General features: G+C 43.5%; 1 protein-coding gene across 1 annotated transcript in view; it reads left to right on the forward strand.

Moving 5' to 3' along the window:
• IZUMO1 (izumo sperm-oocyte fusion 1) overlaps positions 1 to 22446 on the forward strand; it is a 254288-nt gene extending 231842 nt beyond the window's left edge. Inside the window, exon 9 of the mRNA XM_086929367.1 lies at positions 22347 to 22446. Coding sequence (XP_086785493.1) covers positions 22347 to 22446 — 100 coding nt within the window. The remainder of the gene's footprint in view (positions 1 to 22346) is intronic.
• The last annotated feature ends 1872 nt before the right edge of the window (positions 22447 to 24318 follow it).

Here is a 24318-nt window from a genome sequence, read left to right on the forward strand (position 1 = left end):
AGCAATACAGGCCACTCAATGAATATGTTATGGGAAGAGGGGGTGGCTACAGTGAAAGGCATGACCCTTCAGATGGACCAATGGTGCCTAGTTAAATGCCTGACTGACATGCTTCGTGCTTTTGAAGTCTTCACACGTGAAGTCAGCAAGGAGGACTGTACTATGGACCTAGCTATTCCATTATAGAAAATTCTAGAGCATTAGCTGAAGGCAGTGTCTGAATCATGCAAAGTTGTAGAGGAAAAAAAGAAGCCTATGAGTTGGTGGAGAGCTTAGCCCGTCGCTTAGCTGACAATACAAGGATGCAAAATAAGATTTTGTCACAAGAGCATTACATTTCTGCCACAATTCTGGATCCACAAACAAAATTGGCACTGAAGACATTAATTCCTTTTTCAGAGATGGATGTTGCCCACTACAAAACTTGGATAGCTGAGGCAGCGAGTAAGTTGGAAAATGAACAGCTGCTAATTAAATTTAGATCAACCCACAACAAACACTACAGCAGGGCATCCGGCATCAAGTGCAACTTCGGAGGCTGAGGGCTATGCGTTTGGCTCAGAACACTCACCATCACTATCGACAACAGCAATAACTGGATCATTCGGCCCAGCAGAATCTTTACAGGATTGGTATTCGCATTTCGGCATTGGTAAACGCAGTGCTGATGCACATAGAAAAGACCCGGAAAAAAGTTTAGCACCCCTGAACATCGAGCGGATGGTCCAGGCCTATCTGGACGACCCAACAGAGGTGTACATTAATCAAAACCCATTGCGGTATTGGTATGGGAAAAGGGCCCAATGGCCACTGCTGAACAGGCTGGCAATAAGCTATCTGGCTTGCCCTGTCGCAAGTGTCTCTACCGTAAGTGTTTTCAGTGCTGCTGGTTCCATTGTAACAGTGAGAAGGACCAGTCTCTCTCCCAAAAACGTGGAGAGGTTAACAATGATCAATATGAATCAGCAGTTCATACCACCGAATTACACAATACATGAATCAAGGGAGGAATATGAGGGCAGCGACTCAGGTGACGGAAGTAGTGTGTTACATGATAATTACCTACTTCTGGTAGAACCCCCATAGTTTGAGAATGAGCTAAACTTCCCTGACAATTAGGCTTGCACTTACTGTCTTCCTCCCTTATTTTCCTTTATTTGTGTGTCTGTCTTTCCGGTTACAAACTTTGAATCACAACAAATCCATCACCACCGTCTTCTACTCTTTTTATTTCAATATACGAGTTTAGATGTCTGGATTTCACAGTACAGTCCGCCGAATCCAGCTCCTCCGCTCCATCCTCCTGAATCTCCCTAAATCCATTTCCCCCTTGACAGATGATGATTCGATGATGCAAAACAGAAGAAAAAATAAAATCTTTCCTAGTCCCTCCAAAAGAAGTGGTACATGATGACTACTATAACTATCCTCCTTTCTGAGCCGAGAGAGACTGCCCATTAACTGAAAATGAGATGGAACAGGTAATGAATGATGCCATGCATTGGACGCAGACTGAGTGATTTTGTTGTTTGTTGTGCATGAAGTTATTTCATTGTGCACCATTTGTAATAATCATCATTCTACACAATAAAAGTAGCTGAAGGCAATTTTCCCTTTCTTGCAACTATTTTTAATAAGAAATGTGTAGTTCTACTGCAGCTTGATACATTGCTTTGGATTGAATACAGGAAGGGGACTCAATCTGTACATTGCACACTGAGTATGACAACAGCACCGTCTATGATGATGATGGTGAGAGAGACGGCCCCTTAACTCAAGATGAGAAGGAACAGGTAATGAAAATGAATGGCATGCATTGGACACCTGACTCTGAGTGATTGGTGTTTGTGTTTTTGTTGTTAGTTGTACATGAAGTGAAGTCAAAGTGTACTAGTCTTAGTGTACACACTAAAGAGTGACTCAAGTCAATAATATTTCTACTCTTGTTGTTTAATATTAATAACAAATTTGTACTTCTACTGCAAGCCGATCTTGTCAGTCAGTCAGTACAAGTTTCGGAGATGATTGATGGAATAATAACAAGTCAGGACGTTTCATGAGTGGCATAAAAGGTAAACAAGTCAACAACAACCACAGTAGACCTAAATGTCTGTGTAGAAGTGGAGTCTAGTGTAGCGGTGGTATGACTGCGGTGCATTAATTTAGTCACTTAAATTGTAAAATGCTATGTTGCTGAATATGTGCTTTGTCCAACTCTTTAAAAAAAATTACTCTAAAAGGAGGATGTGCTAAGCGACTTGCCGTCACTGTGGGCCTGCTCTGTCCTGTTGCTGTTTTAGGTCAATGCTGGAAACAGACTAGAGTAGAGATGATGCATACATGCCACCTCGGAAAGTGCTCTTGTTGCACTACACCATAACTTTTGCATTTTTTTCAACTTTGTTTCTCAATAACATCCCTTTTGTTTTTCCATCTACAATTACAGACCGGGCCTTACCCAGTGCTATACAATGCACACTTACCTTACCAATAAATCTACATTTGCCAGGCAGGCAGTGGCAACACCCAGGATTGATGGACAAGAGGACCAAGAGGAATGCCGAGATGCAAATTCACATTTTTGACCAGGATAACACAGTAACAGTATCAACTTTCATCATCTTTTAAATAATTGTATTCCTTTTTTTTGTCTACAATCTTTACAACAGTGTGTTCTTCTTGTTTTTATTATTACCATTAGGTTTGCTCTCTGTTTATGATTCATCCCTACCAATATTTAAACATTGTATTTGCTATCGGTAAAAGTAAGCCCGGAACAACTGAACATAAACTGTATGTAATCCAGGTTTCCTTATCAATCATCACCATGCATGCATTTCCTTTTTCTCCCTCATGGGAACAGTCCAGCCCCTTCTGTACCACTTAGTTCGCCATAAGTTGGCCGGGTATGCTCAGACGTGAGTCCCTTGTTCACTTTGCCACTGGATTCAAGCAAGCCTGGCTGAAGACAGCTGCAATGCAAGAAACCGGTCCTAGGAAGATTGTTTCCAGTCCAGAGAAGGCATGGCTTGGCAGTTTGGGCTGGACTGTTCCCATGAGGCACAGGGTCGGACTGATTTGCATATGGCCATGTCTGAACTGGGGTGGCAGAGTGGGCTAAAGAACAGTGATGGATTAAACCCGGATCTGTTGACTGGGTGTGAGTGTTTGATTGGTACAGATGCTCCGTCCATCACCACCCCCTTCTGTACCACTTTGTTCGCCATAAGTTGGCAGGGTATGCTCATACGTGAGTCCCTTGCTCACTTTGCCACTGGATTCAAGCAAGCCTGGCTGAAGACGGCTGCAATGCCAGAAACCGGTCCTAGGAAGCTTGTTTCCGGTCCAGGGAAGGCATGGCTTGGCAGTTTGGGCTGGACTGTTCCCATGAGGCACAGGGTCAGACTGATTTGCATATGGCAATGTCTGAACTGGGGTGGCAGAGTGGGCTAAAGAACGGTGATGGATGAAACCCAGATCTGTTGACTGGGTGTGAGTGTTTGATTGGTACAGATACTCCGTCTATCACCACCATCTTCTGTACCACTTCGTTCGCCATAAGTTGGCAGGGTATGCTCAGACGTGAGTCCCTTGCTCACTTTGCCACTGGATTCAAGCAAGCTTGGCTTAAGACGGCTGCAATGCCAGAAACAAGTCCTAGGAAGCTTGTTTCCGGTCCAGGGAAGGCATGGCTTGGCAGTTGGGGCTGGACTGTTCCCATGAGGCACAGGGTCAGACTGATTTGCATATGGCCATGTCTGAACTGGGGTGGCAGAGTGGGCTAAAGAACGGTGATCGATTAAACCCAGATCTGTTGACTGGGTGTGAGTGTTTGATTGGTTCAGATGCTCCGTCCGTCACCACCCCCTTCTGTACCACTAAGTTAAACATCAAGCAACGTTAAGAGAAGTTTGGGGGAAGCATAATTAATAATGGACATGTTTTCAATCAATTAACACACCCCTTTGAGTCCAGTTAAATAATGCATATACTACAAGAGAGAGACTGACAGTACTAGTAGGACAACTCAATCAGTGAGGGGCGCCGCATCTATCTGTTTGTGTCTTACAAAGTCAGCCAATTATTTAAATCAAACACTGGCTATGGGCAGTCCTGCACCAGCAAGGCAACAGTGAGATGTAAAACAGTAACCCCACCCACAAAACATTAACAACATTGTATGTAAAGTAGAAATATTGATTTAATAACCATAACAAAAATAAACTATATAAAAAAACACAAAACCTGACCCACCCCTCTCCCTAACTCCAACCAATGTCCGTAAAGAAAAAGACCAACCAAATGTCCAATTATCCAAAACCCCAACGCCCAATTCCCACCCACCAAAAAATAAATAAAAAAGGGGCAATAAACAGGGTCTCCTATGTTTGGTGGGATTGTCTTTAGAGGACACACACTGCCTCCTTAAGTAGGGCGATGCGGCGCTTTAGAGCGCAGCAGTTGCAGCCACAGTGAGGTGGGGCACAAGTGATGGAAAGGTGGCGGCGGGTATGTGTCTATCCTCCCACTTGCTTGGGCTTTAACATTTGAAGGATTTTTTCAGTCATTCAACCAACCATGCATCTGATTCATATCAGCCACCTTTGCAATTTGCATTCTTGCATCAGATGTATCCTTCTCTCTGTCAGTCATAATTATTAAATCTTGCCCGTCCTTCTTCCTTCCACCTGTCTTTTCCTTTTTAGTTCAACACCAGGTGATCTGATCTGACTTTTAGTCTTCTCCATAAAACTTTCAAAGCGGAGTTGAAATCAGATAGAAGAGGCCATTGGTTACTCAATACTCCCTCCTCTAATGCCTTTACTAATGCCAATTAAAGGGTGTCTTCACTCTTTAAACGTTCACAACAACTTCTTACTTACTAAGTCCCAACAGTTCAGTATACATTCAGTACACCCTTGCAGTGAGTGTAATGTCAATAGTAAAGGATTATGAATCTAACTTACCACCGCCCACCACTGGTGCTGGCTCGCCCCCTGCAGCTTCATCTGCAACTGCTGCATCCTCACCAGTCGCGTCACCTTCGCCGCTGGCCCCGGCACTGGTGGTCGGTAGTGCGCCTAGAAAAAACATTACACATCTTTTAGGTGTCATATACACCTCTCCCTATTGGTCAGTAGCAAGATTGAACAATTAGTTAATTGTAATACATACATATACAGCATACATCACTTGTGCAAATCAGGTAGTAGTAGAGTAGACACTAGTAGTTGTATGGTCCCTAGTGTCATTCTAGTCTTTGCTTAGTTAGCCCGAGCCATGCAACCATTTTACCTTTGTGTCTTTCATTTTTGCACACGTGACGTTACCTCGCATCTTGTTGTATAAGACACCTTTGAGCCCACATGACCTCATACTGCCACTGTCTAAGCGCTGCATATCAGGTCAGCCAAAACATTAACAAGTCACATTATGGAGTTCTGGTGTTAGTCCATATTGCTTATCCATAAAAATGCTACACTTTTTGGCACGGCTGAGAAATGCTTGTAATATAGTAACGTGCACCATTTTTCCTATTGCAGACAGAAGAATCCCTTCTAGGAAACAGAGCTTATGATGTAACAACTGCCAGTACTAGGTTCTTCTAAGGTGAGGGGTTCCCAGAATTCACTCAGAGATCTTCATTTATAATTTTATATAAACTGGGGGGCATATTATCAAGGATGGGCGATACATTATCGACGCTTTTATCAGCAGGAAACTGCCGATAAAGCAGCGATAATGGGCTTGATAATATGCTCTATGGAATTCCAATCGAAGCCCATGTTAGATGTCTTCACATCTAACATGGTCTTCGATTGAAATTCCATAGAGCATATTATCAAGCCCATTATCGCCGCTTTATCGTCAGTTTCCTGCCGATAAAAGCGGTGGTAATGTATCGCCGGTCCTTGATAATATGGCCCTATATTCCTACCAATGGGATGGTGGTGCTTCCACCACTGTTCTGTTATCATGATTTCCTATTTTTTTCTATGAACCTGTACCTGTTGTAAGTAACTGTAACTAAGTGTAACAATGTTTATTGTTTTAATGGTATGCATTTTCATGCTGGTGCTGCATTATAGAACAACGTACAGAGTAAGCATGGGCGGAAAATCCGTTCCGCTCGCGGATTTTGCGGATTTTCGGTAAATTCGCAATCCGCGAGGTTCGCGAATTTCCCGCAAAATCTGCGAGCGGAACGGATTGGGTCAAAAGTTCAAGCTGACTTTTTGTAACTATTTTAGAATGGTGCCGGCAAGCCAGAGCCTCTAAAATAGTTACAAAAGTCAGCTTCAACAGGAAGCACTAATAGATAAAGTAAAGCAGGTGCTAGAGTTGAATCTCAAATTCAGTTACACAATTATTAATCACCCCAAACTTGGGGTGATTAATGACTGTGTAACTTAATTTGACCTTCAACTCAAGCACCTGCTTTACTTTATCTATTAGTGCTTCCTGTTGAAGCTGACTTATGGCTGAGGGCAGAAGGGCACAAAGTGGGACAGAGGGCATGCCTTAGGCAGAAGGGCACAGAGACCAGTGGGGTGAAGGGCAAAAGGGCACAAACAAGAGTGGGACAGAGGGCAGAAAGGCACAAAAACAAGTGGTACAGAGGGCAGAAGGGCATAAAAAACGAGAGGGTGGCAGTGATGAACCAGGCAAAAAAAAAAACGCAAACACGCAAAGCGCCCGGGAATACGCAAAGTTCCCCACGAACACCCGCGAACAGGCAAAAATAAAAAATCCGCAAATTAACGCAAATTCGCGAATTTTGCGGATTGCGAATTCGCAAATTCGCGGATCGCGAATTCGCAAAATTCGCCCATGCTTAGTACAGAGCTTGTCAATTGAAAATAAAAATTTTGAACTTACATAGATTCAGTGGTATTTTGTGTGGACTTACACGAGTGAGCGAGCAAAAGGAAGGGTGTGCATGTGCATTGCTTCCACAACTGAGAGGTGATAAGTGTTATTTTCCGGGTATCTACTTTTTGGGTATTTTAGGGGGGGTTCGGAGAGCTAATAGTTATGACGAGACACTACTACCTAGTCGAGCAGGGGATTGTGGTGGGTTCTGAACTTCTGATTGAGGTGCGAGGAAGGTCCAACCTACCATCACCAACATCCTATTTTTTTGTGGAAAGTTCTGTATGTGCAAAATCCCTACAACAGTAGTAGCATGTCCTATCCTATCAAAATAGTAAAATCTGGTTGTGCATTTGTTGGTGGGAATTGTCGAAAAGCCTCAAGATTAACAAAGACTCAAGATCTATAAGAATAGATGTAGTTTAAGAGGACAGCCCAAAGAACTCATGGCTAGAACTACTGGGGAGTCCGAGTTTTATTTTAAACCTTTTAAATAAATAGTGGCCAACTGGGCAAGCTTAGCTATAGACAGACTAATAGTAGTAGTACGGAGAGTCATCATAGCAGAGGCAATTAGAGGCAGGTATAACAAAAATATAGAAACAGATAGTCCAGATCGAAGGATAATTGTTGATAAAAAATAGCATTAGGAAACGGAAACAATAGTTCGGAAAAAATATGGTGCATTAATAGTTCGGGAATAAGAATTATTAATATTAAAAACAAGAAGACTTATTAGGGCCAGCAGAAGAGCCCTTGTCGTTGCCCTCCAGTTGCTGTTCTGCTGCTCCCGCCGACTGCGACCCTGTCTGCCTTTCCCCCTGGGTGCTGAACATAAAAGATATAAGATGATTGGTGTGAAACAAATAAAATGTTTTTAAAGGACGGTCCAAAAAAATTTATATAAACAACAATTGCAATATATAAATTGACCACTCTCATCTGGTCAACAAATAGTATAGGGGGATTCGCGGATCGACTACTTACTATTTATCAACACTAATTCAGTCTTCAATTCTGATTCCAGAATACTAACTAAGCCTAAGTAGTATGTACTACCTTACTTAGCCCACCTATTCCAGGCATGCCAATTGCACATTAAGTATGCATTTCCACTTCTTTTAGTCCTCAACAATGCATAAATGGTCAAATGAAGGACACATGACTACATTTTTGTAAACAACAAGTTTTTGGTTGTTTGATTGATTGATGCTGATGTTCTGCTAGTGCTAAGCCTATTACCACTCACTGAACAAACTAGAAAAGGTTTTACTAAAGAGTAGGGTACTAGCAGCACGTGGCGTAACAGAGGGGGCATCACGCATACCACTAAAAAATTGCAAACTCATACAAAGTAACTAAACCTAAGTATCAATCCGCCCCTATCTCTTAGTGACAGGACAAAGTAAGGACTAGAGTCACTATAACATTATGTAACTTAATTTCTCTAAAATAAACTCTTACATAATCACGCTAAGCGAGCGCAAAAGCAAAGTTGCAAACAAGTAAGATTAGTAGTGCAGAGGAGCACCTGTGTCATAACAATCACAGAAGACTTTAAAACGTAATTTACCTGTAATCTAAGCAGCAGCATTCTAGCTGGTTGGAAAAAAAAGATATTCGCAATATATAACACAGAGCAGAAGAACAGACACAAAGTAGTAATAATTAAATAGTTACTCACCAAGAACTCCACTCCTAGCAGGTCCAGCAGGTCCTGCTCCCAGTCCAGGATATCGGACCACCGGTGAGTCAATTGGTTCTGGGTGCGCGGACCCCAGAGCAGCGAAACACCACCTTCCCCCACCGCTGCCGACACTCCCGGAGCCCTTACATGGACCCAGGCCTGCCACCTGCTGCCAGGGTTAAGGGGAGGTGGCGCTGCACAAAGAACACCACTGCAGCTAACTCCACCACCCCACATAAGGCCCGTGGCTGTACCCCTTGAGGGCGCCACCTTCCACAAGGAAGGCGGTCGCGGCTCTCGCTCCTGCGTCTAGCCCTTTGCCCTTTCGACATGTTTCTGGGGTAGACGGGGCTGGAAAGAAAAGGAAAAAATTGTTTTAAAGTATGTAAAAGAAATTAAGAGAGCAGGCAATAGAAAAAGAGTGAAAAAGTAGGTAAAAACACACACAAAGTAGACAAAAAACAAAAATATAGAAGCAGGAAAATATTCAGAGAGATAATAAATAAAAAAGATCAAAAAAAAGTTTCTAGAAACAAAGGATTGAAAAGATAGAGAGATAGAGGGAGGATTCAAAAGCAGGCCCCAGAACCATAGCAATAGAGTGAAAATCAGGATGGCCGTGCCCATTGCGACCGCATGGGTAAGTTTGCGCAATATTTTCCCCCCAAGCACACAAAAAATGTTGCGAACACGTAAAAGCGTTCCCGAACAGGAAATACGTATCACGAACGGGCGCAAGCATGCATTGCGCGACCTGGAACAGGAAATAAGCATCGCGAGCGGGCGGGACAAGTGAAAACAAGATGGCAGCACCCATAGGCGACCGCATGGGTAAGTTGGCAAGACATTTCCAACGCGATCACACAGAAAATATCGCAAACGGGTGGGAAAAAAACTTCTGCGTCTTCGCGAAATTTTCGAGTGTTTAGGGAGATTTTCGAAATTTTTGCGATAGTTTGCGAGAGTCGATTTCACAAATTGCACCTAGCCCTAGTTATAATGGGCATCTTGCACCAGTCCAAACAACCCTTATTAATGATAGGTTTGAAGACAACCTTTATTGAAAGCTATCCTAGGGGTAGCTATGGATAGCAGCCTTCAAGCTATCTCTTGAAGGAGTGTAAAGCAGCTTGGTTTACCAGATTACAACCTCATGAATGACCAAATGAAAGGAGAACCACACAAGGTATATATAAAATATATGTATGTATTACTAAACTCTCTCTACTAACCTCTTTATGAGATTAGAGAACAAGATACACAATATCAACACACTAGAACGTAATCAAATAGCACAATATACAATGGGCCCAGGGGGAGACCAAACCATATATTAAGAAAGTGGTATAAGAACCACGACTTGATTAGGCACAGTGCCTAGAGCATGTAGAATCGCTGGGACTCTAAGGAACCACCCAAGTAGTGACACAGGGAACCCACGGGTGAAGCGTGCAGTGTGAGAACACAGGTGCGAACTCCATACAATCTTATGGGAAAGATTAGGGACACTTCGGACAGGACTTGGAGCAAACCCTTTTAGACTTAGAAGGTTCTAAGGCCAGCACCCATGTGAGCACTGGAGTACTCGTGTTACCTCACCCAGAGAAGCCAGGTGCATAGGTGCCAAATGGTGCAGGGAATCGTTGCTGTTTTCAACGGCGAACGGCTACAAAGTGCTGCTGCAGTGGAAAGGAAAAGTGTCTGGTGTGATCAAAGCCTGGATCAGAGCTGTGAAGAACCTGAAAGCACAAGGGACAGAGTCTGGTTCACTTCAGGGTGACCAGCGGAACAGTAGACCAATGCCCACCATTGTCGGGAGTTTCAGGTGCGAGGAGGTGAAGCTTGACTCCGCTGCCGCGGGGACCAGAAGATGTCAATGATGGCCAGAGTATGCAGGTGATCTGTCCACAAAGGATGTCGAGTGCTGGGGGGTCGGTGTCCGGATCGAAGACCAACAAGCATTGGCAACAGCAACCCATGCAGTGAGAGTAAAACAGCTTCGGGATGGACCAGCAAGGTCCTGTGACTCCCTAAGCGATGAAGAGTCAGGGCACATCTGGAGCAACCATTTAAGCCCATTTAAATGTACAGACCCCTCTCAGGGACCCACAAGTTGACGCACAAGGGAACGCAAAGGGACCTTAAGAGGAAACACTAAATACCAGCCCATAGGTCACTCATGGAGTGTAGGCCAGTATTCTTCTGTGGAATCACTGCTCGGGGTCTGGACTACAAGTAGCCCAAAGTACAGCCTCAGGGATTTCCAAGAAACATATGCAGCTACAAATGGTCAGGGTGTCCAGGGATTCGGGTTGCACGGTCCCCACGAGGGCTTTGGATCTTAGGTTTGCTGAGAGCACGGATCAGCCTCGGAGAAGCTTGGAAAGCCACCTCCTGTATTGCAAAGTCTTTGGAGTCCTTCAGGAGCTGCATAGTTGCAAACCGGACAGATGCATCATTGGTGTCTGCCTTGCAGGGGAGTAATTCCTTTACTCCAAGGGAAATTCTTCAGTCATCCAACTAAGTGTCGATAGTTGAAGTTCTGGGATTCTGTAGCAGAGTTTCATCCACGTAAATCTGAAATTCTATAGTCAGGGGTTCCTACTTTATACCCAAGGAAGGGTTCGAAAAAACTCTGGGGACCCACCTATGGGAGGGTCAGGACAGAGGGGTGGTTAAAGGACACCCATGTCCTTTATCCAGTTTCATGCCGCAACCGGTTTGAGCTGGACCATGAACAGAGACACCTAATGTGCCCCTAGTGCAGACATCAAAGAACTGTTGGAGTGCACCCACCCTGCCTCAATACATTAAAGCCTGTCTGGCAGGGGGTACACCTCCCTGTGACAGGTAACCTATTGTCCAGCCTCTCCTGCCAGAGTTTCGGCCAGCAGCAGGAGGGCAGATGGGTGTCTGTGGCTGGCAACATCCATTTTGTGATGCCAGGGTTCTGTAAAGCTGTTACTGAGTGTACCAGTGTAGTCATTTTCTTCCCTCTAGGAGGGTGAAATCATACCTTCCCCACCAGTACTGATGGGGAGGTATGAGTCCAAGGTGTTTGACACTAAACACGACATGTTTCCTTGCAGCCATCTCAAAGATAGCATTTACTGCGAGGTTATAATGCACTTAACAGTATATTGTATGGCTGCATCACAGAACAACCCCAAAGGATAGATTCTGAAGGCTGCAGAGGGGCCAACACCCTGCCTTCAGGAATGATAAGGCCATCCATAGGGGCGACTGATAGGTTTATATGTGGAGTGATATAAGGTAGATATAGGGAACCTATATCTAAGTAAAGTGTGCATACACCACCTTACACAGTCTGCTGTAGCAGACCTGTGGTGTCATTTTGAGTATTCTCTCAGGGGTGGCATAATACATGCTGCAGCCCCGGAGAGGCCTCTGGGGTACCTATGCCCTAGGTATGTAGGATACCATATACTAGGGACTTATAAGGGTACCCCAGAATCCAATATGTGGTGGATCTAAAGTACATGCAATCATTTTAGAGAGGAAGCAGCTAGGCTGGGGCTCTGAATATCAGGGTCCCAGCCAGAATAAAGTAAAAAAACAGTGAAACATCAGCAAAAGTGGGGGTAACTATAAGAAGCAGATCCTTCTCTCCTACATCCACAATATTATTTTCTCACTCCCTGCATAGTCAAACAACCTGCTCCACTGTAATCAGGTGTCTTAGCACACCCGAGATGCACTCGGCCACTCAGGTGGGAACCCTATGATGAAGCATGTCACCAACTAGGTTGGTGAGTGAGGGTTCTTTTTAAAATACAGTCTGTGACTCCTCAGGTAATGTTTTTCAATTGGAATCACTCTTCCTTTGTTTATTGAGTATATCAAGAAGACAAGAGGGAGACTCAGAGTTTCACTTTTGTCACAAGTCCAACACACACATACAAACAGCAGCATTTCACAAACACACCTCTATCTATTCCATATAGCTGAGTACCAGGCCTCAGACTATTGGTTGATAATGTCTTGCTAATTGCTGTTGATGAGGTAGTCCGGCAGCTCCCGCCCTGAGTCCTTCCATCTTCCTCCTGACTCTGAGACCAGTAATCATCATGACCGACCAAGATAGACGTGTAGCGCATTGCTGTTGAAGAACAAGTAAAGAAGCAAAATTGCAGTAGTTTGCGTAGGTTTTTGTTTGTTAACTAAAGTGACTGTTCTGGTCTCTAAATAACCAGAAAAAGGAGAGGACCCTGCAATTAAAAAGGGCTATGTGTGAAAGAACTGATCCATTCCAGGTAAAAAATTATTGCCCATCACTCAGGCACCAAATATTGCAAATCAATCAATAATCATCTCATGAAGTTTCACATATTACAGTTCAACACACCCTCCTTCACTGTCAGCCTCCACATCAATAATCACTCACAGTCACTCTATATTCTGATCACTTATTGGTGCAATGTTTACCTTTTCCAATCAAAGAACGATGGTAAGTACACTATCTCCCTTAAATGCAAGCAGCAGATTGGAATTTATCATTCTTGACAAATAAGCTATTGTCTGGGGCAGCCATCCTAGATGATGGAAAAAACAGAATGATCATAGGAGTGGACCATAAAGGTTAATTCATTTTTGCTAAGTTAGTGAAGGCCAATCACCTCTAGGAAAAAAATTATCACCCATCACTCAGGCCTCAAACATTACAAATCAATCATATCAGGCAAGATCCCACATTACAGTTCAACACCCTCTCGCACTGTCTGCCACCACATGAATCATCAGTCATCATCATCACTCACAGTCACTTACCATTGCAATAGTTGAAGTTAGCTCATACATTCCAATCAAGGGTAGTTTAGAAATTAGGTATTCAGTCATCTTTGATGCAGGCAACACATTATAATGTGGTATTGGCAGGCAGTCTTATATATAATAAATGATCTCCTGGTGCAGACCTTCTTGTGCTAAGTGATGCAGAAAGGGATAGCAATAGGCATGTGAGGGGAGCAGCCATTGTCCCCAATTGCATGAAGGAATTGTGGAGGCTTCTTCAATGCACACTGGTCCAATTGCAATTCGGCAATATTCATGACTAATAATAAAGGTGGGGCAGCATAAATCTGACACAAAAATAATTATGTTCCACTAGATTATTTTATTTTATTTTTCCAAAGGTAGAACTAAGTTCAACAAGAAATAATTAAGTTCTTTAGGGGCTATGGCATATTTAGTCCAGGAAGTATAGTTTTTTGTCAAACTCAGGTGGTTCGCCCAGAAGTTGGTCAGGTAACACATTTGATTCAATTTTGGACCAATCACCCTCCTCCTGTGCTGCTGTTACAGGAATGGTGTAATTGTGTGGTATGAAATGTTGGTTAATTTTGATCATGGTCAACCTCTCCAAGTTTTGAGGTGAGAGAACCAGGACCTTCTCACTGCAATAACTGCAGCAGCTGCACTAAACGCATGTTCAGCAGACACACTAGTGACAGGAAAGGGCAGATACTTATTGCCAGCCTGCTGGGCTCTGGCCATTTGCACATCTTCCCATACCAATACATCTATGGCTTTTGATCCACATAGACCTCTTTTGGATCATCCAGATGCTCCTGGAACATTCTGTTGATGGTCATTGGTGCTACCACTTGCTCAACCTGTTTTGCCATCCCCTTTACACGGGAATTGAGCCCTGCCAAATGAAACCAATACAATGCAGAGGCTGGGTCCGGTCCTTCTGTTGCTTTTGTTGCCGGTGTTATGGTTGATGGTGTTGTTGGCTGCTGTGAGACAAAGCTGCCCTCTCTGGAAGTTGAAGGCGGCACCCCAGAACTGCTGGGTGGTACTCAAAGTTCCAGGCATTCTTCTTTCACGTCTCTGGCTTGCTCTACAATCCAGCCCTTGTATTTTAAAACAACCCCTTCAGAAAAAGGAATGAAAGTGGGCAGACTTTTTTTACAGTGAATCAAGCAGTGTGGCACAGAGGTACTCTTTGGACTCGATGATGTCATGGTACAACCTTGTATTACAAGCCAAGCAAAGGATTAAGGTCCCAACCAAGGCATGTGCTTCATTGTTTTCAATCCCACCTGAGGGGGCGAACCTTTCAGACATATTCTTTACCAGGACCTGTAGGAGAGGCAACAAGGGGATACCTTGGCCCATCGTACTGTCCTCCTTGCTAACTTTCTGTGTAAAAACCTCAAAAAGTAGTAGCATCTGGGTCAGGCATTTGACTAGGCCCCATTTGTCCACATCCATGGTCATGGTTTTTCGAACTGCATTCCCTCCTCTTGAATGCCACAGTCATTGATCTGTTTTTACTGCTCAAACAGAAGTTGCAACATGTAAAAGGTTGAGTTCTAATGTGTTGGCACCTCCTGTATCAGGGCTTTAACTGGTGCTCTAGTATTATGCTGAATAATCCACAACTGCTTACGGGCTTTTAAAGAAAGGCTGAAATGAGTGCAGATTTTTCTGCAGGTGGTCAGTATGCTGCTCACTATAGGGCAGATTTACAAGAACGTGCCACAGCATGGCAACGCAAGCAGTTTGGCTGCGCAACGCTGCAGCACTTTCAAAGCACAGGAATGCTGCAAATTTACATAATATGTTGCATTCCTGTGCTCTCCCTGCGCTGGCGCGCAGACAGGTGCCATGCGCCGGTGCAGGCACCCTTGCACCATGGTGCAAGGACGCTTGCGTCATGGGGAGATTGTTTTTGTGCAGGAAGGAGCACCTCCCTGCACAAAAACAATCACTATAGGCATTTGTCTCTTCCAATGTATGCTGTAGACTTCAGCATGCATTGAAAGAAGAAAAAAATGAGGAGACATGAAAACATTTCTCCTCGTTGCACCTCGCTACACCACCCTTAGGGTGGTGTAACAATTTTATGCATTTCCAGGTTTACGATTTCTCGTAAATCTGGAAATGTGTGTGGTTCCATGGGTGTTGCGTGGGAACACCCACAGAACGCCCCTTTCACGCAAAGTGTTGTGTGTAAACGGGCTGTATTTACAAGGACAGGAAAAGTCACACACAGTGGCTGTTCCTGTCCTTGTAAATACGGAGCAGTAAAATGTGCCTTCGGTACGACACAAAAAGTGATGCACTGGTGGAGCATGGGGCTTGTACATCTGCCGCTATGTCTTTTTTTTAGGAAGTCTTGCACCACCAGGTTGATGCAATAGGCCAAACTCAGGACCCTGAAATAGCCTCCATCTGACATGGCCTTGACTATGTTACTGTCATTGTCTGTGCAACATCCAATTCTGAGTTCTCTGGGTCATAGCCATTAATACACATTGCTGTTAAATTCTTCCAAGGTGTTTACGGCTGTACGTCATTTCTCCATGGTGAACATGGCCACTGTTGCATGACACGGAATGCTCTTAAAACTTTCTTCAGGGCCAAGACCTGAAGTTATATTTTGCTTTACCCCCATAATAGAGATTGTGTGCAGTGATGCACATATAATCAGTCGCATGACAACTGGTCCACACATCTGTTGTCAAGTAGATGGTGTTATGTTATGTTAACTGTGCTTATAAAGTGCACAGCTACCTCGCGAAGAGGCGTCCTGGTGCTAGCAGCAGGAAAGCAAGGAGGTGCTAAACTGGGCATAGAGGCAAAAGAAGAATAGAGCACAAAAAGATAAGAATTAGGCCGCAGGAGAGAAGTAGGTTTTAATGGCCCTATAGAAAGCCAGTAGGCTATCCAGGCTTCAGCTCTGATAGGGCAGAGAGTTCCATAGCTTGGCTGCTAAACAACGAAAGGACCACCCCCCTGCCTGAAGATGGTTCACTCGAGGTATCACAGCCAAGTGTTGCCCCAAAGAGCGCAGCTGGCGTCCAGGAATGTAAGGTACTAGTAAGTTGGCAAAGAGTCCGGGAGACACAAACTTGAGAATTTTAAAAGATAGGCGAAGAGCCTTACATTCAATACACTTAGCCATGGGCAACCATTGTAATTGCCGGATAGCACTGGCTGTTGAGCATCTGCACTGAAGCCCCAGCAGGGCTCTGGCGGCTGCATTTTGGACTAGCTGTAAGCGCACCACCTCGCCCTGATTAGCACCAATGAGAAGCGAGCTGGTATGGTCAAGTCTAGATAGTATTGCCACCTGGACAATCAGCTGATGGGTGGATGGGTTTGAGTCCACGAAGTAGGCCGAAACAAGTCCCGGCTACCTTCTTGGTGTGATCCTGGAAACTGAGGGTGAAGTCGATCCGAACCCCTAGGTTTTTACCATTGTCTTGGGAATGGGCACACTACCAAGAGAAGTAGGCCACCATTGCTCACTCCACAGGCTCCTATCTTTCCCCACCAACAACACCTCATTTTATTGGCATTAAGTTGAAGGCAGTTGCAGGTCATCCACTCCGCGACTGCTGCCAGGCCACTTCTAAACTTGGGAGTATCCTGCAGAGAGTCGTCAGAGAGGGCCACCACCAACTGCGTGTCGTCAGCGTTGGAGACCCTCATAAGGCCATTGTCCCTAGCCACCGTAGCAAGGGGTTGAATAGTACAGGACTCAGAGTGGAACCCTGAGGCACCCCCTGCCCGATGCACTGGCCCTGGGAGAGAAACAGGGGTGCAGTCACTTGGAATGTTCTCTCTGGTAGGAAAGATTTGAACCATTCCAAGGCTAAGCCAACAACGCCCACGTCCTCCAGAAGACGTAGTAGAATCTTATGGGCAACCATGTCAAAGGCGGCACTGAGATTGAGCAAAATCAATGCCGCTGTGTGCCCTGTGTCCAGAATGGTCTGCAGATGCTCGGTAACAGCCAAGAGCGCAGTCTCCGTACAGTGTCCAGGGCGGAAGCCATTCTGGGAGGGGTCTAGGGTGCCATTGCTATTAAGGAACCCTGTAAGGATGTTGTTCATGTGAGCCTCAGCGATCTTGGCAACCCAAGGTAGAAGGGATATGGGGCAAACATTTTCCAGCTTAGCCACGTCCAGCGACGGCTTTTCAGTAGTATTACCACCGTGGCCTGTGAACAACACTTTGCTGTAAAACTTGTCCAACCAACTGCAGCACATCGGGATGCTGTACTGGAACAGCAAGTCTGACAAAATAGGACCTACTTGGAACCTTCTGTTTTGAGCAGATGGCTGCCACAAATTCTAAGAATTCCACTCCTTCCACAAGAGAAAAATGGAGGAAGTCCAGCGATAACATTTTTGCCAGCTTCCTAACTTACAAATGTGCAGTTTGGTGTTCCCGCTTGTAGGGCCCCTCCTGGACAAACATGCTTGTAATACTAGCCTGAATTTTCTTCTTTTCTTGGGGCACGGACACAGGCATCTTTCTAAAAGTAGATTATGGTGGTAGACTCAATCTGCATTATGGTGGGGCAGTCACTGTATGCCATGGTGTCTCCACCTCACTCCGTATCTTGTGAATCTGCTGGCACACTGCTGGGAACAGGGCTGCTTTGCATGAAGATGTCAACCATTTCTTCCTCATCATCATCTTCCACTCTGATTGGACTTGTAGCTGATGTTCCCTGGTTCTCCTCACCACCTCGATCACTTCCAGCAATTTTTACGGTGCTCCTCCCACTGGATTTTGTGGTGTTTTTCATATGGGTTGTTTTGCCTCCAGTAACATAATGTGTACCAGGCTTACTTTGACAAACACTCTTGCTACAAATGCTGCATACTGTAATGTGCTCCCCCTCCTTGCTACCCAGAAAAAGTCCCAAACTGGGAAGGAGTCTTTTTTTACTGCACCACTGCCAATCCCTGAAGATGAACTGGAGGTAGTGTTGTCGATTGCCTTCCTGCTCATGTGAGGTAGGGGTTGGTGCAGGTCTCAGCTTGGTCTTTGCAAATATGGTAGGTGGTGGTGGTGCTACCTGTGCCACATCCCTCAGAGCAGGTTGGATAGCAATGTCAGACTCCTCTCTCTCACATTCCACCATGACTACCTCGTCATCGTCATCTTCCTCATCATCCTCATCCATAAGTCTAAGTCTTTCAGGAACTTTTCTTTTCCCTTGCCTCTCCTGTTGTCTTCCGGACTCTGCCGGGGTTCACTCCATGTCCCTATCATCATAATCAGAAGTGGTGCCTTGAGAAGATGGTGCAGTAGTACCCTTCCTTTTCCTTGCTGGAGATCTGGGACCCAGAATTCTAAAAGTAGAGGTTCAACTTCTAGCTCAGAAAGAAGCTCAACATCCTGTTCTGCGCCAACATCAGGCAACTGTACTATTGCTGACTGTGACTGCTGTGTTTCCTGAAATGATTGTGTACTACTTTGTGAAAGGGACAAATTCAATTCAACGCCACTACTCATTGCGGTCAATGTGATTGTACTAGCTGCCTCTCTGACAGAAGAGGTCCTGGGCTTAGATTAGAGGGCTGGTGCTGTTGATGCAGGAGTGCTGCTTTCAGCTTGCTCACAGGAGACCGGTGCGTCAGGCACAAGTTTGCCGAAAAAGGTTTTGGTCAGCAGGCTTGGTGGAATTCTGCTTCTTCTCCTCCCCACTGACCACTTTCTTCGCAGCACCTTTCTTTGAGGCCATCTTGACACTGTTGGCTTTAGCACTTAGCTTCATAAGCTGAAGAGATGCCAGTGTTGTGTAGTCAGTTATGCATCACGACGTGCACAAGCCTTCTGTCTGGCAGTACTGTGGGTGAGTTCTCTTCTCTTGTGCAACTAAAAGCAAACAGGCAATGAAATGTGGCGCTGTTGCAGTTCAATTAGTAATTCAAACAAACAATATCCTTTAGTGTGGTTACTTAAGTTGTTTTAAATAATTAGCAATACAGTTTAACTATCCATTCGTAAAACCACATCAAAATAAACTTTCATGGTGTACAATACACTCAGGAAGGAATAGAAAGAGCAACAACAACAGATGTAACTGTTTGCTTTATGTGCATCACATTGGGATGTGGCACTCAGGAAGGAGCAAGTGACGATGGAATACTCCTTGGGCAATGAATGCTGTTGTGCAGTGCACCTATAGCAGACATGTGGTTGATGCCGATGTCAGGAAAATGTGAACAAATCAACATTTAAAACATTGTAAAAAACAAAAAATTACTATAAAATAAGTAAAAATAAAAGGGAAAAATAAAATAAAAACAAACCAAAATTACAATTTGGAAAAATGTAAAACATTTTAAAAATAAAAGTTAAAAACATTTTTTTAAATTAAAATGCAACAAACAAATGTAAATTAAAAAACTAAAATTAAAAAGTTTAAATATATTTTTTAAATAAGTGAAATTATGCTCAAGCATATAATGAGTAAACTGCTATCTCAACCATCCATGAAAGCCTATGGCAAAGTACCACACTGGTTGTACGCACAAAATGGCTGCCAGCCAGTGACACATGGTCATAGCGACAGCAACCAGCAAGAAGACATGGCCACAACAAAGAAGACATGCAGGCCTATTGCAAAAGCACACTGGCTGGCTACACAAAATGGCCACTAGCCACATGGTCACAGCAACAAGCAGGAGGCATGGAAAACAAAGAACATATGCAAGCCTATGGATACTGACTATACACAATGGTCCCTTACCACATGAAATTGGGAAAAAGACAAATGGTGGCCTATGGCAAACACACTCACACATTGCCAGACAAGAGGCACAATAACACAGAGAACACAGCATTAATTCAGCAATGCCAAAAATGAAAATTTAAAGGGCTAAAACTGTTTACAAAAAGACATCCTCCAATGGCATAACCCCATATACACTGTTTGCAGGGGGAAAACATGAAATACCAAACAGAAACCACTTTTGTATTTTAATCCAATGCCATCCATGACCTAAATGATGTTTCAATTCAACAGACACCACAGAAACCGTTGTTTAATGCACCCATGACTAGTGTTGGGCCTACTGGCTGGAAGGTCCCTTGGCAGATTAGGTCACACAGTGAACTGAATCAATATTGCAAATACTTTAAAAAATAAGTATGCCCCTACTGATACTGCAGGCCACGCACCACAATAAATGTTAAAAATTAATTAAAAGTACAGAGAAACCACCAATCAAACAAACAACACCCTTATACATCAGTTTTTCAAGTTACTTGTGAAATCTGAAATCTAAGTCCTTAAGTCCAATGGTTTATATGAAGCAGAGAATGAGAGTGATCCAACTTCAAATCCCAATGAAAAGTGACCAGGAGAGGGACATAGCCCTGGGAGGAGCCTGTTGGACAGGAACAGGTAGTTGGAGTCTCTGGGGCATTTCCTTCCTGTTTGAAAAAAATAAGTAAAAAGAAAGGCTTCTCTCTTAACAAAACAAGTCTGAAAGCCAGTTTGAGAAGAAAATCCACTTCAAATGCATTTCAGCTGCATCTCCAGCATTAAATCTGCTCGGCCGCTCCGTTTGCGATCAGCGTTTGATCAGCGCCGGAAGCCATAAAATTGAGTGTGAAATCTCATACCACTAGACCTTGCTAGTGGTAGGAGAAGCCTTGCTCATATTTGCAGGCGGCCAGAGACTCTTGGCTCTCACGGTCAAGTGGCAAAACAAAACTCAAATGCGCGAACGGGAAAAAAATCTGTTTCGCGCCCTAAAGGCAGAATTCAGCATGGAGTGCCCGAATTCTGCTAACTCCGTGAGCAAGCGGAGTTTGCCACCCGGACTTATAAGCTATAACAAGTGCACAGGTTGATTTCTGTGATCATAAAAGGTGTATCACAAATGAATACCTTTGTTAGAAATTGGGTCTCTAGTTGACAGAGGTGTGACTTTGTCCAAGTAGGGACCACAATCCTAGTCAGGGTAAGTCAATACACACCCTAAATTAACCTGTGCTCACCCTCTGGTAACTTGGCACAGAACAGTCAGGCTTAACTTAAGAGGCAATGTGTAAAGTATTTGTGCAATGCAGTAAAAACACCATACAAAAATAATTCACACCAGGTTAGTAAAATCGAGCATAATGTATTGAACAAGTAAGTAGAACTAAAGTTATGAATTTTTGAAGAATATTTGCAAATAGGGTACTTAAAAGCATAAAGCACCAACCTGGGCTATCTGGCCGCGTTTGACTGGGTCAAATCCAAAAGTTCTGGCCAATGATCTATCTCTCTTCCTTTTCTTTAATTCCAGATCTATCTCTCTTCCTTCTCTTCTATTCCAGATGTCACTCCCTTCTCTTACATCCCACATTTATCTCTCTCCCTTCTATTCCATCCCAGATGTATCTCTCTTGTTTCTCTTCTATCCCAGATCTATCTCTCTTCCTTATCTTCCATTCCAGATCTCTCTCTCTCTTCCCTCTCTTCCATCCCAGACCTACCTCTCTTCCTTCTTTTCCATTCCAGACATCTCTCCCTTCTCTTTCATCCCACATCTATCTCTCCCCCTTCTCTTCCATCCTAAACCTATCTTTCTCCCTTCTCTTCCATCCCTGGTCTATCTCTCTCCCTTCTCTCCCACCCCTGATCTATTTCCCTCCCTTCTCTTCCATACCAGACATATTTCTCTCCCTTCTCTTCTATCTCAAATATATCTCTCTTCCTTCCTATTCTGTCACAGATCTATCTCTCTCCCTTCTCTTCCATCCCAGATCCATCTCTCTCCCTTCTCTTCCATTCCAAATCCATCTCTCTCCCATCTCTTCCATGCCCAGCTATGATGCTAGTGGGAGGACAAAAAGTCTTTAGTTGGACTTTTCACATTTATTTAGTGGGAGGACAAATAGTCTTTAGTTAGACTTTACACATTTATTTATGTCTCTGAAGAAGTGCTGGTTGTCTCCATCTAATTTATCAACCTAATCTCCATACAATACTGGTGCTCAGAAACTCTTCTCTTTGTTCCAGCGTCTTTATTTGCTACAGGATAGAAGGCGTAGACCCAATATTGGAGCGACTGGAAAAGAGAGAACAGGAAAGAGAAATACTCCTAATGACTTACGGATGAGAGTGACGCCAAGAGTGGAATTTCTTTATTCTACTCATTTTACATTACTTCTGTAATGGTATTTTTTTTGCCTTGCAAAAATACATATTCTTTACTTTTATTAAAATGTTGCTCCAGTTTTGGTTTTCTTGGCTCTATATTTTGGTTCATCACCACGTTTAACCACAATCCCTACCAGCTCAAATTTTTACAACCTGCACTGATGCGGGAAGCCACAGTTTCCTCTTATTCTTCTAGCAGGGAAAACTATATCGAGGAAAATGATATCAATCTAAAATTATATTGCACCTAGTATATCACTGATTTCTACATCGTCATGGCAAATATATTGGGCCTTCTTCACATACAAAGTAATACAACTACAATCAGACATTTAAATCCACATCTGAGTGTAATTTTCCTGTAGAGGGGAAATGGAATCTCCCTTCCAAATGGACATAAAAAAAACACTCTTTTCCCAGTAGATACACACCGTATCTTACACTCCCACCAAATTTAGGGTGGATTAATTTCCTTTACTACCCTTGAGAGGGATTTACACAAGCCCTTGGCTTGAGTATAATCTGACCCTTTTTAGGTTGAAAAAGAAAATTGAGGGCGCTCACAGACTTCCAAGGCCAACAATGCCTTGCAACATCCATAAACTGCCTTAATTCCACCCCTTGAATGGGATTTGTGGGTGTGGAGTCTTCTGCATGTTTTGCTTAGACCTCCAGAATCCCCATAAATTACTGGCAGGTGTAATTGGGGTAAATATGTTTATAAACTTATGTTTTCTACCACATTTACCTCTTTTATATAGGTCCATTGGTATTACTTTTGCCTTTGCACTGTCCACCTAACCAAATTAGCCATTATATTAACCTTTTTACACGTCTCTATAGTTTGATGTAGTGGTATGATGATGTACTGGATGCAGAATTATTGTCATACAATTAAACACATCTGATATTGAAAGTGTGTACTGCATAGAAAAGATGGGCCATTACATTTTTTTAAATAGCGACTCCTTAGGAATCGCTATTTAAGTAATGTAAAAGGATATATACATAATTCGCGATTCCATATTAGCAATTCCTACAGATTAGGAATCGCTATTCAGGAAACGCCATTAGAAATGCTATTGCATTCCAGCCTATGGGCGAAATAGGAAATAGTTTGCATTTCCTAAATTGTGATTTCCTAAAAGGAAAAAACATTTAAGAAATGAAAGCCCAAATTACCTAGTGCACATGTAGATGCACATATACCCTAGGGGCATATGTGCGCTTCACGTCACAATAAAAAATGCCTTTTTAATTATTTTTTTATTTTGCACATGGTTATCATTGTCTTGAAGCCAATGGTAATTGTATTTCCTAAAGGCCCAATTCGCATTTAGGAAAAAATGTGTACATTGTCTTTAGGAGTCGCAAATAGGTAATCCCTATTTGCAATTCCTAAAATCGCGGTCGCTATATGCGATTTCTACTGTGTAGAAGTCATAAATTGTAACTGTTTTGGCCCTTTGAACATCTGTAAAGGCCATTTATCATTACTTAACGGGCCAAAATAGAAATTGTGCCCATTAACAAAGGCTAAATAGCTTTGTACATCTGGGCCGAAGAGTAGTAAAAAAGCTTTGCGCTTTGGCAGACCTCAAAAGAGTCCAAGAAGGACCCATCTCAGGGCCAACAGACTTCGACCTATCATGTGGGTAAGGGTTCTATAAGAACAGATATGGTGTGCCTGTTTTGCACTAAGGAGCATAGCATAGTGACAGTTTGGGAGATATCCTCAACATTTGGTTTATGCATATCAGTTCAGTTGAGGTCCTTTGCCACATAACTGTTTCCCACCCATTGGTTTTGAAATTGCAGGACTTTATGTATG

This window comes from Lissotriton vulgaris, chromosome 7 (assembly GCF_964263255.1).
Source record: "Lissotriton vulgaris chromosome 7, aLisVul1.2, whole genome shotgun sequence".
In the NCBI taxonomy this organism is placed as follows: Eukaryota; Metazoa; Chordata; class Amphibia; order Caudata; family Salamandridae; genus Lissotriton; species Lissotriton vulgaris.